This window comes from Esox lucius, chromosome 8, assembly GCF_011004845.1.
Source record: "Esox lucius isolate fEsoLuc1 chromosome 8, fEsoLuc1.pri, whole genome shotgun sequence".
In the NCBI taxonomy this organism is placed as follows: domain Eukaryota; kingdom Metazoa; phylum Chordata; class Actinopteri; order Esociformes; family Esocidae; genus Esox; species Esox lucius.
In genome coordinates this window covers 37,266,503-37,279,884 of record NC_047576.1, presented here as the reverse complement: position 1 = coordinate 37,279,884, position 13,382 = coordinate 37,266,503, and the positions used below count along the sequence as shown (strand labels likewise).

General features: G+C 40.2%; 1 protein-coding gene across 13 annotated transcripts in view; it reads right to left on the bottom strand.

The window, feature by feature from the left end:
* The window catches only part of farp2 (FERM, RhoGEF and pleckstrin domain protein 2), a 178,736-nt gene that overhangs the window by 74,290 nt on the left and 91,064 nt on the right, over positions 1-13,382 (bottom strand). For all 13 annotated transcript variants that reach the window (XM_020044319.2, XM_013132847.3, XM_013132850.3 and 10 more), the window contains 6 exons: positions 10,921-11,111; positions 9,720-9,809; positions 9,365-9,498; positions 9,103-9,184; positions 4,927-5,164; positions 1,472-1,602 (listed from right to left, as the gene is read on the bottom strand). In XM_020044319.2, coding sequence (XP_019899878.1) covers positions 1,472-1,602; positions 4,927-5,164; positions 9,103-9,184; positions 9,365-9,498; positions 9,720-9,809; positions 10,921-11,111 — 866 coding nt within the window. The remainder of the gene's footprint in view (positions 1-1,471; positions 1,603-4,926; positions 5,165-9,102; positions 9,185-9,364; positions 9,499-9,719; positions 9,810-10,920; positions 11,112-13,382) is intronic.

The window sequence follows — 13,382 nt, the reverse complement described above, 5'->3', positions numbered from 1 at the left end:
TTGGTCAACATTCTGCCTGTATCCGAAATCCCAAATTCTCCATTTCGGCCATTTTTGCCTGTTCCTTGCTCATCATTTTGTTTACGTGCAAGTAGAGCCTGCATGTCAACCAAGAGCAGCAATGAAAATAAAAATAATGTGTATCCAATAACCTATAAATCAGAGTAAATTACCTTATATCATACAGATATAATGCTCGTTTTCCATTTGAAGAGGCCTCATTTAGGACAGTAAAATCATCAGGCTTTAACCATGTTTCACGCAGGCCAAAAACATCCAGTATATGATCAGTGATTAACTAATTTGCTGCAACTGCCTTTGAAGTAAGGGATCTAACATTAAGGAGTCCCATTATAAGATGGGATACAATACACTCATCTTTATCAATGACTGAGGTGAAGGAAGACTTTATTTTAATAAGGTTGCTATTTTCAGCACTACCTTGTTTAACTTTTCTCAGCCTGGAACAAGTCACAATCTCAATAGGCAGAACTATGTTATCTGCTCTGGCTAAACTATCGACAGACACTGTACTAGCAGGCTGGCTAGCAGCCTACAGCCTGATCTGCACGCTATTTCATGGTGAGGCTATAGGAGTAAGAGCCCTGTCTATGTTCCTAGATAAAAGAAGAGCACCATTCCAGCTAAGATAAGGATATGGCGATAGGGCAAAATGGTACCAATAATTAGAATTGAATTAATTGAATTCCTCTTGATCAAATTCCAGAGGTTTTCAATGGGGTTCAGGTCTGGAGATTGGGCTGGCCATTACAGGGTTTTAATCTGGTGGTCCACGCCATTACATTACATAAGGATATGGCGATAGGGCAAAATGGTACCAATAATTAGAATTGAATTAATTTATCCACTGAAAGTCTAATGAAACCATGGTATGAAAGCTGTTATGAAAATTGTGCACAGAAATGTACATTGTGCGTTTATAGTAGCACTTGACTTGGGATGAAATAAGCGCAGGAACTGAATGTGGTAGAAATGTTCTTATTCCATAGTACAATGAAATCAGATTGCTAGTAAAATCCAGTCATTTACCAAAGACACTGTGTGTTTCGACTCTGCTCACTTGTACAGGATGTGCCTACAACAGATAGTTATAGTTTTGGGTAAACTTCTCAAGGGCTGTAGACATCTTGTTATCTTTGTAAGCCAAAGTTTGCAGAGAAGCTGGAAAGACATGTAGACTAGGCATACAAGGTAGGGGGACATAGTGGGCTGTACAGAATGTAGTATATAGACCTGAGCTCAACCTTCAACAGAGAGCTCTTGACCTGACTCTGCTGAGTGTTGTTAACTGCTACCCAAAATATCCCAAAATAAATCCCAAATAAAGCTGTACATGTGAAAATGAATAAATCTGGTTTCATTCAGTGGGACAATTTCATCAGAGATATGCCATGGACAGGAAGCAGATGTGGCTTTAAACAAACACTGGTCTAGGTGGTACTACACTCACCCTGCCAGGTACGGTGAGGTTCTCGATGCCAATAAGGTCTCTCTGCAATTCTGTTAGTTTCTGGAAGTTTTCCAGGCGGATGAGGCTAGTGTGGAGCTGAGTGGCAATCTCAGCCACCTCCTTTAGAGCTTCTACAGGCAAAGAGGGATATACAGTAGATATTAAATCAAATAATTTATAACAAATCTTTCTATGTATGTATAATCAACAAACTTAGTACATTTTGTATAATTCACTAACTCAGTTCATAAAAAATAAAGTTTGAGTTAAAAATTACTTTTAGGCAGATGGGTTGAATATACAGATCTGGAAGAATTTAAGAGAACACTACAAAATCATCAGTTTCTCTGGTATTACTATTCATTGGTATGTGTTTAAGCAAAATTAACAGTTTTGTTTTACTCTATAAACTATTGACAACATTACTCCCAAATAAAAATAGTCATTTAGAGTATTTATTTGTAGAAAATATCAACCAAAAAAATATGCATTGTTTTCAGACCTGAAATAATGCAAAGAAAACAAATTCATATTAATTTATCAACCACAAAATACTAATGGTGTAACTCAGGAAGTTCAGAAATCAATATTTGGTAGAATAACACAGTTTTTTTTTATCACAGCGGTCATGGGTCTTGGCATGCTCTCCACCAGTCTGTCACATTGCTCTTAGGTTACTTTATGCCACTCCTGGCACAAAAATTTAAGTAGCTTGGCTTAGTTTGTTAGCTTGTGACCATCCATCTTCCTCTTGATCAAATTCCAGAGGTTTTCAATGGGGTTCAGGTCTGGAGATTGGGCTGGCCATTACAGGGTTTTAATCTGGTGGTCCACGCCATTCACACCCTGACTGACCTGGCTGTGTGGCATGGATCATTGTCCTGCTGGAAAAAAACACTCTCAGAGTTGGGGAACATTGTCAGAGCAGAAGGAAGCAGGTGTTCTTCCAGGATAACCTTGTGTTTGGCTTGATTAATGCGTCCTTCACAAAGACAAATCTGCCCGATTCCAGCCTTGGTTAAGCATCCCCAGATCATCACCGATCCTCCACCAAGTTTCACAGTGGGTGCGAGACACTGTGGCTTGTAGGCCTCTCCAGGTCTCCGTCTAACCATTAGATGACCAGGTGTTGGGCAAAGCTGAACATTTGATGACCTAGAGATGACCTTACTTCATTCCTCTACGGTCCAATCCTTATGGTCTTTTGCAAACTTCAGCCTGGCTGTTCTTTGCTTCTCATTGATGAAGGGCTTTTTTCTAGCTTTGCACGACTTCAGCCCTGCCCCTAGGAGCCTGTTTCAAACCGTCCTTGCCGCGCTCCTCAGCTGCTGTTTGCCATTCTTTTTGTAGGTCACTTGACGTCATTCTACGGATGTTGAGTGGCATTTGAATGTGTTGTGGACAGTAGTTTTCTCCCTTTGCCAGTCTGTAGCTTTGTTGTCCCCAATAACTGTTGCTTGACCTTGTTCTTATGAACCGCCGTCTTTGAAATTTCAGGATGGAAGCAACCTGACGCTCACTGTATCCCCTGACAGTAAAGCCAGAATCGAACCCTTCTTTTCCTCCCTCAAAGCTTTTCTTTTCAACTATTTTGTCATGCTGAATAGTTATTTTTAAATTCAAATTACCTTTGAGGCACTACTTGCAGTTTTTGCCATCCAGCTGGTCTGACTGCAAGAGGATAGTCATGACCACAGCAGTGATTTTTATACATTTGGTTCAGGTAATCACCTAATAAGTACCTCATTAAGTAAAATTAGGTGAGTCTGGGTGGGAATTTAACAGACACTGGAATGGAATGGCGGCCATACATGTAGAGATACTGATTTAAGAATAATTAGAAGAGGTCTATACATTTTTTCCAGAGCTATATATTGGTTGAATATACAGTGAGGAGAACAAGTATTTGATACACTGCTGATTTTGCAGATTTTCCTACTTACAAAGCATGTAGAGGTCTGTAATTTTTATCATAAGTACACTTCAAATGTGAGAGACGGAATCTAAAACAAAAATCCAGAAAGTCTGTATGATTTTTAAATAATTAATTTGCATTTTATTGCATGACATAAGTATTTGATCACCTACCAACCAGTAAATTGTAGACCAGGTCATGTGGTCTGATGAGACAAAAATAGAGCTTTTTGCTCTAAACTCCACTCGCCGTGTTTGGAGGAAGAAGGATGAGTACAACCCCAAGAACACCATCCCAACCGTGAAGCATGGAGGTAGAAACATCCTTCTTTGGGGATGCTTTTCTGCAAAGGGGACAGGACGACTGCACCGTATTGAGGGGAGGATGGATGGGGCCATGTATCGGGAGATCTTGGCCAACAACCTCCTTCTCTCAGTAAGAGCATTGAAGATGGGTCATGGCTGGGTCTTCCAGCATGACCCAAAACACACAGCCAGGGCAACTAAGGAGTGGCTCCGTAAGAACCGTCTCAAGGTCCTGGAGTGGCCTAGCCATTCACCAGACCTGAACCCAATAGAACATCTTTGGAGGGAGCTGAAAGTCCGTATTGCCCAGCAACAGCCTCAAAACCTGAAGGATCTGGAGAAGGTCTGTATGGAGGAGTGGGCCAAAAACCATGCTGCAGTGTGTGCAAACCTGGTCAAGAACTACAGAAAACGTATGATCTCTGTAATTGCAAACATATGTTTCTGTACCAAATATTAAGTTCTGCTTTTATGATGTATCAAATACTTATGTCATGCAATAAAATGCAAATTAATTACTTAAAAATCATACAATGTGATTTTCTGGATTTTTGTTTTCTGGATTTTTAGATTCCATCACTCACAGTTGAAGAGTACCAATAATAAAAATTACAGACTTCTACATGCTTTGTAAGTGGGAAAACCAGCAAAATCGGCAGTGTATCAAATACTTGTTCTGCCCACTGTATATCACATGTGCAAACTTGAAGGCAATAAAAATAACTCTTTGGTTGGTGGTAATAATGTTGGTCAACCATTCAGTCAAGTTGTCAATTGGGCTAAAATAATTATAGATATTTATCATCAGCAAAACTGAAAATTAAAATACAAAACATCAGGAAATCTTCAACAGCATGACTAACACATCCAAGTTAGTGGTAAGGTCATGTGTTTGTCTAAATAAAATTACAAATTATTTAAATAATAGATACTGAAGACATCCAACATTAGCATCCTGTTATTCAATATTGTCCTAAAAAATCATTTTTATAAAATAAAAAAATAAACAATTTAAATAAATTGGTATCTGTTCCTGAATTGTCAACATTGTAAAAACTAACTGTATTTTTGAAAATCTAAGTTTTCTAAATAAGGACACAAATGGCAGGCAAATGGGAGCTAGTATATTGAACAGCCTTTAGCCAAGATAATGGCCAACAAATCCTTCTTGTTGCTATCAATGAGCTTCCTTTACATTTGTACTGGCTATTAGGTCCACTTTTCAGCGTTCTCACCTGTGCAGTTGTTGTAGTCCGGATGGTCTGGAGTGTAGTGTTTACACAACCTCTCCAGGATGAGTTTGTAGTGCATGAGGCGCTGAATGGGCTTCAGCAGGAATGTGTTGAGGGGCAGGTAACACACCTTCTGAAGTTCAAACTCCTTATACACGGTCTCCAACTTCTTCAAACGCTTGGTGGCCTTCTCTAGCTCAGCCAGCACCTCATCATGTTTCTGCAGATAGCTAGTAAACTCCTGGGATAAATAAACAGGATATGAAAAACATGTATATTTAAAGGTAATTATTTACCAATTTAAATAAAAATGGACATGCTACATGAGATAGAACAGTAATTAAAAATATATATTCATTGAAGTTACAGTTATACATTACATTATTCAAACTGTTATTCCTTACTAAGTTAATAATAAAACAATTACGTTTACAGTTCAACCTCTTATTAATTTCTTTGTCAAATGACTACATTTAGAAGTCAAAATGTTATGTCATAAAAGAAAAGTTTATATTTGGGGTTGTTACAGAACATAATATACTTGCTAGACATTTTTATGTTTTGTATTTTGAATTATACAAGTAAACACATTCATCAATGCTCTTAATCGTCAACCTTACAATCACCAATGTACAATTTTTTTTTTTTATGTAACCTTCCTTTTTCTGGAGCACAAAAATGATAAACTAATTCAACCTGACTTATTCTGACTATTGTTGCCAGATTCATGGGAAGCAAACATCCAAGGTAAACCATTATCTATAAAAAAAATACTCAGTATGTCACTCACATATGATTCTAAGGTAACTGCCATTAAAGCCAAATAAGATGTTATGATATTCTATAGCCTGGAAGTGACGGTGTAAAGTACACTTCAAGTCTGCAATACTCAGGATCTTGCATAGCTTCTACTTCCAGGGCATAAAAATTTAAAACAAAATGTGAATAAAAGATGGTTATTGATAATCAAATGTGTACCCTTTTGAACAAGAGAAATGCAACCCATAGAGGGAGAACAAGTATTTGATACACTGCCAATTTTGAAGGTTTTCCTACTTACAAAGCATGTAGAGGTCTGTAATTGTACACTTCAACTGTGAGAGACAGAATCTAAAACCAAAATCCAGAAAATCACACCTACCAACCAGTAAGAATTCCGGCTCTCACAGACCTGTTCGTTTTTCTTTAAGAAGCCCTCCTGTTCTCCATTCATTACCTGTATTAACTGCACCTATTTGAACTTGCTACCTGTATAAAAGACACCTGTCCACCCACTCAATCAAACAGACACCAACCTCTCCACAATGGCCAAGACCAGAGAGCTGTATAAAGACATAAGGGATAAAATTGTAGACTTGCACAAGGCTGGGATGGGCTACAGGACAATAGGCAAGTAGTTTGGTGAGAAGGCAACAACTGTTGGCGCATTATTAGAAAATGGAAGAAGATGATGGTCAATCTCCCTCGGTCTGGGGCTCCATGCAAGATCTCACCTCGTGGGGCGTCAATGATCATGAGGAAGGTGAAGGATCAGCCCAGATCTACACGACAGAACCCGGTCAATGACCTGAAGAGAACTGGGACAACTGTCTCAAAGAAAACCATTAGTAACACACTACGCCGTCATGGATAAAAATCTTGCAGCGCACGCATGGTCCCCCTGCTCAAGCCAGCGCATGTCCATGACGGCGCATGTCTGGATGATCCAGAGAAGGAATGGGAGAAGGTTATGTGGTCTGATAAGACAAAAATAGAGCTTTTTGCTTTAAACTCCACTCGCCGTGTTTGGAGGAAGAAGGAGGACGAGTACAACCCCAAGAACACCACCCCAACCGTGAAGCATGGAGGTGGAAACATCATTCTTTGGGGATGCTTTACTGCAAAGGGGACAGGACGACTGCGCCGTATTGAGGGGAGGATGGATGGGGCCATGTATAGCGAGATCTTGGCCAACAACCTCCTTCCCTCAGTAAGAGCATTGAAGATGGGTCGTGGCTGGGTCTTCCAGCATGACAACGACTCGAAGCACACAGCCAGGGCAACTAAGGAGTGGCTCCGTAAGAAGCATCTCAAGGTCCTGGAGTGGCCAAGCCAGTCTCCAGACCTGAACCCAATAAAAAATCTTTGGAGGGAGCTGAAAGTCCGTATTGCCCAGCGACAGCCTCAAAACCCTGAAGGATCTGGAGAAGGTCTGTATGGAGGAGTGGGCCAAAAATCCCTGCTCAAGTGTGTGCAAACCTGGTCAAGATCTACAGGAAACGTATTATATCTGTAAATGCAAACAAAGGTTTCTGTACCAAATATTAAGTTCTGCTTTTCTGATGTATCAAATACTTATGTCATGCAATAAAATGCAAATAAATTACTTAAAAATCATACAATGTGATTTTCTGGATTTTTGTTTTAGATTCCGTCACTCACAGTTGAAGAGTACCAATGATAAAAATTACATGCTTTGTAAGTGGGAAAACCTACAAAATCGGCAGGGTATCAAATACTTATTCTCCCCACTGTAACTTAACTTCAACCTAACCCAAACCTTAATCACAAAAAACGAAAATCGATGCCTTAACTTAACCTAGTCCTAACGCCTAACCGATAATGCTAAAACCTAAAAGTATACCTGAATCTAGCACCATTCCCCATTGTATGTTTTTCCATACTTAGAGTTGTGCTCATAAGTTTGCATAACCTGGCAGAAATTGTCACATTGATTTTGAAAATATGACTGATCATGCAAAACATCTGTCTTTTATTTAAGGATAGTGATTATATGAAGCCATGTATTATCACATAGTTGTTTGGCTCCTTTTGAAATCATAATCATAACAGAAATCACCCAAATGGCCCAAATATACATACCCTAGAATGTTTGGCCTTGTTACAAACAATGACCCTAAGCACAAGGCCAAGTTCACCCTCCAGTGGTTACAGCAGACAAAGGTAAAGTTTCTGGCCATCACAGTTTCCTGACATTAATATCATCAAGCCACTCTGGGGAGATCTCAAATGCGCGATTCATGCAAGACGACCAAAGACTTTGCATGACCTGGAGGCATTTTGCCAAGAAGAATGCGCAGCTATACCACATGCAAGGAGTCAGGGCCTCATAGACAACCATTACAAAAGACTGAACGCTGTCATTGATGCTAGAGGGGGCAATACACAGTATTAAGAACTAAGGGTGTGCAGACCTTTGAACAGGAGTCAGTTCATTTTGTTCTTTGTTGCCATGTTTTGTTTGATTATTGTGCCATTCTGTTATGACTGTGGAATCTGAGCATTAAGAATTACAAGGTGAATGTACGTTTCATTGGAAGTAAATGTACATAGATAATGAGTACAACAGAAACCTCTCTGTTTAGATGATCTCTCTGTAGGTTGCGCTCTGATAACCACAGGAATGTTTACATTGACCATTTGGCATGGGGTTTACTGTCTTGGAAACCTGATCTTTGCTAGGTAGACACCCTTTAATGTATATATCAGCTTGTAACCAACATTAATGAAAGAAGAGGTTGAGCCTGTAATAGCATGAGCTAATAGACTATCAAATGCTGCAATAAATAATTGGATTACTCTCTCCCTTGACAACCGGGTACGAAACGGCCAATTTCTAACATGACCTACAGTTTAATGTGAATCCCATAAGAAATAAAAGACGTGTTTTGCCTGCTCACTCATGTTTTCTTTACCAATGGTAGTTACTACTAATTCCCCAAGGGTACGCAATCTTTTGAGCACAACTGTAACAACTAAGCCAGAATTTATATTTTCCCTAAGGAGGAACTGTCAAAAAACATTATGGAGACAAATGTATCAGGTTTTACTGCCTTTATAGGGACTTCAAGACAACACGTACACAAAGATGTGGATCTCACACACTTGCACTCCACACACACAATCACTTGTAACATGAACAGCATTCAGACACCTTCAAATTCTCCATCTTTTTTTGTGTTATAGACCTAATTGATAATTGAGGAAATATATATTTCTGCCATCAATCTACACATAATACCTTATAATGATTAAGTGAAAACGTTTTTTAGAGCAAATGTGACATTACATTTGATGATAGGCCTATATAAGCACTGCACAATAGCCTAGGGTGGTTATTACAGAACACTAACATAGTAAAAAGCTTTATAAACAGCAATGAGGTGACAGAAATCTCACCTTTAGAGCACACATGTTCCTCAGCATAACATCTCCAATCTTCTGGTAGTCTCCCTTCACATGAGCGTTAGAGCGCCCCTCCCTGGTCATATAACAGAGAGACAGCATTCTGAGTACATTACTCCGGCAGACGGCAGTAAAAAAAAGGGTCGTTTTTGTATCCTTTCTCAATGTGGGATTTGATATTCTGAAAGACTAAGTATAACATGGATCTGAGGCAACTGTTTCATATGTAAACAAATGGAATGAAAAGAGAACTGACCATAGAGCCAGCCTCTGGTCGATCTCTTTGAGAAAGGTACGGTGAAACTCATAGATGGGGTCAATGTTGGAGAAAAGCAGGGTCATCAGACACTCTGGCATTACATTCTCTTTGATCACAGCACTGCGGAACCACTGACGGGAGAGTGAAAGGGATATACAGATTTTACCACTAGAACAACAGCCCAGTCCCAAAGGGTTTGTACCGTACAGACAACACTCATGGCAAAACTGCACAAACCTCACCAATTAGGGGGTGAATGGGGACAGAGAGAAAAGAGAGAAAAGGTTAACCTGCAATTGGAAAAGTGGTGAGTCTCAAACAATCACAGACACCGACAGGGTGTAATGCTCACCACTGTAATAACCTCCAGGTCTTTCAGATAGGTTCTCTCTGTGGTCAGTATTTCTTTAGCAATGAAGTATGCCTTGTCGGTGGGGTATCTCTGAGGATTGAGACAATCACATCAACACTTGATACAAACAGCATTAAGGTTATAGTCCATCCATCCATCTTCTTCCGCTTATCAGGGGCCGGGTCGCGGGGGCAGCAGTCTAAGCAGAGATGCCCAGACTTCCCTCTCCCTAGACACTTCCTCCAGCTCTTCCGGGGGGACACCGAGGCGTTCCCAGGCCAGCCGGGAGACATAGTCCCTCCAGCGTGTCCTAGGTCTTCCCCGGGGTCTCCTCCCGGTGGGACGGGACCGGAACACCTTCCCGGGAAGGCGTTCAGGAGGCCTCCGGAACAGATGCCCAAGCCACCTCAGCTGACCCCTCTCGATGTGGAGGAGCAGCGGCTCTACTCTGAGCTCCTCCCGGGTGACCCAGCATCTCTAAGGGATCGCCCAGCCACCCTGTGGAGAAAGCTCATTTCGGCCGCCTGTTTCCGGGATCTTGTCCTTTCGGTCATGACCCAAAGCTCATGACCATAGGTGAGAGTAGGAGCATAGATTGACCGGTAAATTGAGAGCTTCGCCTTGCGGCTCAGCTCTTTCTTCACCACGACAGACTGATACATCGACCACATTACTGCAGAAGCTGCACCGATCCATCTGTCAATCTCCCGTTCCATCCTTCCCTCACTCGTGAACAAGACCCCTAGATCTAAGGTTATAGTCACTGGATTATAACCTAAACACAAGACATATGATTTGAATAATTCATATTTTTACTGCAACTAGTGTACTAGTGTTATGAATAGTGTTGATTTATTTTATTATTTTTTGCTTATATATCCCTCTTCTTAACTCACTGCGTAGTTGTCAGGTGCCATGTCAAAATAATTTAATTGTGCTGGATGATGTGATGTTCAGGGCATTTGAGAAATAAACCTTGAAACTTATCCAAATATCATATTTTAGTTTTATATTTCTTTTTATAAGTTGACTGACAACAAGATGTGGAGGGTCTACAATTTCTAAAGGCATGAGGAAATAATCGTATATCACTTACAATTATGATAGGACAAATAGTGCACACTCAATCAGCATGCAGGAAAGTATCAACAACTAATAGGATGAAATAATAGATTAATATTAATAGAGGCAGGCAGTGTACCTTCCTCCTGCCCTCCTCCTCCTCCTCTAGCCTGCTGTTGCCCACCTCGTTCAAGATAGGACTCTGTAGAGGCGAGGGGACCTGCCCTGCCCCTGGGAGACTGAGGGTAGACATCTGGAAGGAAGGAGACAAGCAGAGGGGAGAGCTCTTGGAGTTGAATCTGGAGAGCTGGGGGCTGTCCATTGAGGAATCTGGTTGGAATGAGGGACAAAAATCACAACTATTAATTACATTTTAATACAAATACATAATTACTGCATACAAATTTTAAGTTCACCCTAATTACAAGATAGTACATTAGTGTCTTTCCCCTGTAAGTAGTCTATGGACAAAGTATGACAGAAAAATATTCTGCTTACAGGGTATAGACACTGATGTGCCATATTGTTATTTGGGTCAAGCATCCCTTCGATCCTATATTGGTACAAATTTCTCTTAACAAAAAAAATATTAAAGAGACAGCAGGCAATCATATTGAGCATCATAACATAAAATGTCCTAGGATACCTTTATGCAGGCAATAAAAACCTACACAATAGCAATGAAACAGGAGAGAGAAAGAGGAGAGGTCAATCTATTCAGAAGACAACTGACAATACAACAAAAAATATATTAATGCTCAAATTAAATACATTGTCTGAGGAAAACAAGTTAAATAACTGGTTCACATTTTGTAATTATTCATTGTTTTCAGAGCTTTAACCATATACTATGACTTATCACGGGCTTTATATAAATATAAAGCTCTGGAAAAAATTAGGAGACCACTGCAACATTTTCAGTTTCTCTGGTTTTACTACTCATGGGTATGTGTTTTAATCCCAAATTCCAAAATACATTTTTTGTCATTTAGTGACTCAGCCCTCCATGGTGTCCAAACAGTTCCATGGAGGGCTGAGTGTCTGCAGGTTTTTGTTTTTTCCTATAAATTGGTTCTAAACAACTAAACAATAAGTAACCTAATCAGTCAATCAAGGTGAGAGCGAAAACCTGCAGACACTCGGCCCTCCAAGGAACTGTTTGGACACTCCTGATTTAGAGACACTCCTGATGGTCAAAATAACCCAAAAAATATACATTGTTTTCAGGCCTGAAATAATGCAAGGAAAACAGATTCATATTCACTTTTCAATGACAAAATACTAATGTTTTAACTTAGGAAGATTTCAGAAATCAATATTTGGTAGAATAACCCAGATTTTTAACCACATCTTGGCCTGCTCTCCACCAGTCTGTCATACTGCTGTTCAGTGACTTTATGCCACACCTTGATTGACCTAGTGTGCGGCATGGAGCATTGTCCTGCTGGAAAAAACTATTCTCAGAGTTGGGGAACATTGTCAGAGCAGAAGGAAGCAAGTGTTCTTCCAGGATAATCTCGTGCTTGGCTTGAGTCATGCGTCCTTCACAAAGATAAATCTACCCGATTCCAGCCTTGCTGAAGCATCCCCAGATAATCACTGATCCTCCACCAAATTGCACAGTGGGTGTGAGACACTGTGGCTTGTTGGCATTTCTAGGTCTCCGTCTAACCATTAGATGACCAGGTGTTGGGCAAAGCTGAACATTTGACTCATCAGAGAAGAGGAACGTACTCCATTCCTCCACAGTCCAATCCTTATGGTCTTTGCAAACTTCAGCCTGGCTCTTCTTTGATTCTCATTGATGAAGGATTTTTTCCAGCTTTGCACAAATTCAGTCCAGCCTCTAGGAGCCTGTTTTGAACCGTCCTCGCCGTGTACTTCACCCCAGCTGCTGTTTGTCATTCTTGACCTTGTTCTTTTGAACTGCCATCTTTTAAATCATCAGGATGGAAGCAACCTAACGCTCACTGTATCCCTCTACCAGTAAAGCCAGAATAGAACCCTTATTTTCACAGCAGTGGTTTTTATACTTTTCCTTGTTAAATTAGATTTAGTTCAGGGAATCACCTAATTAGTACCTCATTCAGGAAAATTAGGTGTGCCTGTGTTGGAATTTAACAGACACTGGAATGGAATGGCTGCTATGCATGTAGAGATGCTTATTTAAGAAGAATGTGGTCTCTTAATTTTTTCCAGAGCTGTATAAGTACCATATATACAGTTGTGCTCAAAAGTTTGCATACCCTTGGAGAATTGGTAATATATGTACCATTTGTCAAGAAAACATGAGTGATCATGAAAAACACATGGATTTTATTTCTTATGGGATTCACATTCAAATGTAGGTCATAACAGAAAAGCACAATCATAAAACAAAACATGGCAACAAACCCTGTTCAAAGGTCTGCATACCCTTAGTTCTTAATACTGTGTATTGCCCCCTATAGCATCAATGACAGCGTGAAGTCTTTTGTAATTGTAGTTGTCCATGAGGACCTGAATTCTTGCAAGTAGTATAGCTGCCTATTCGTCTTGGCAAAATGCCTCCAGGTCTTTGGTTGTCTTTCATGAACCGCACACTTGAGATCTCCCCGGAGT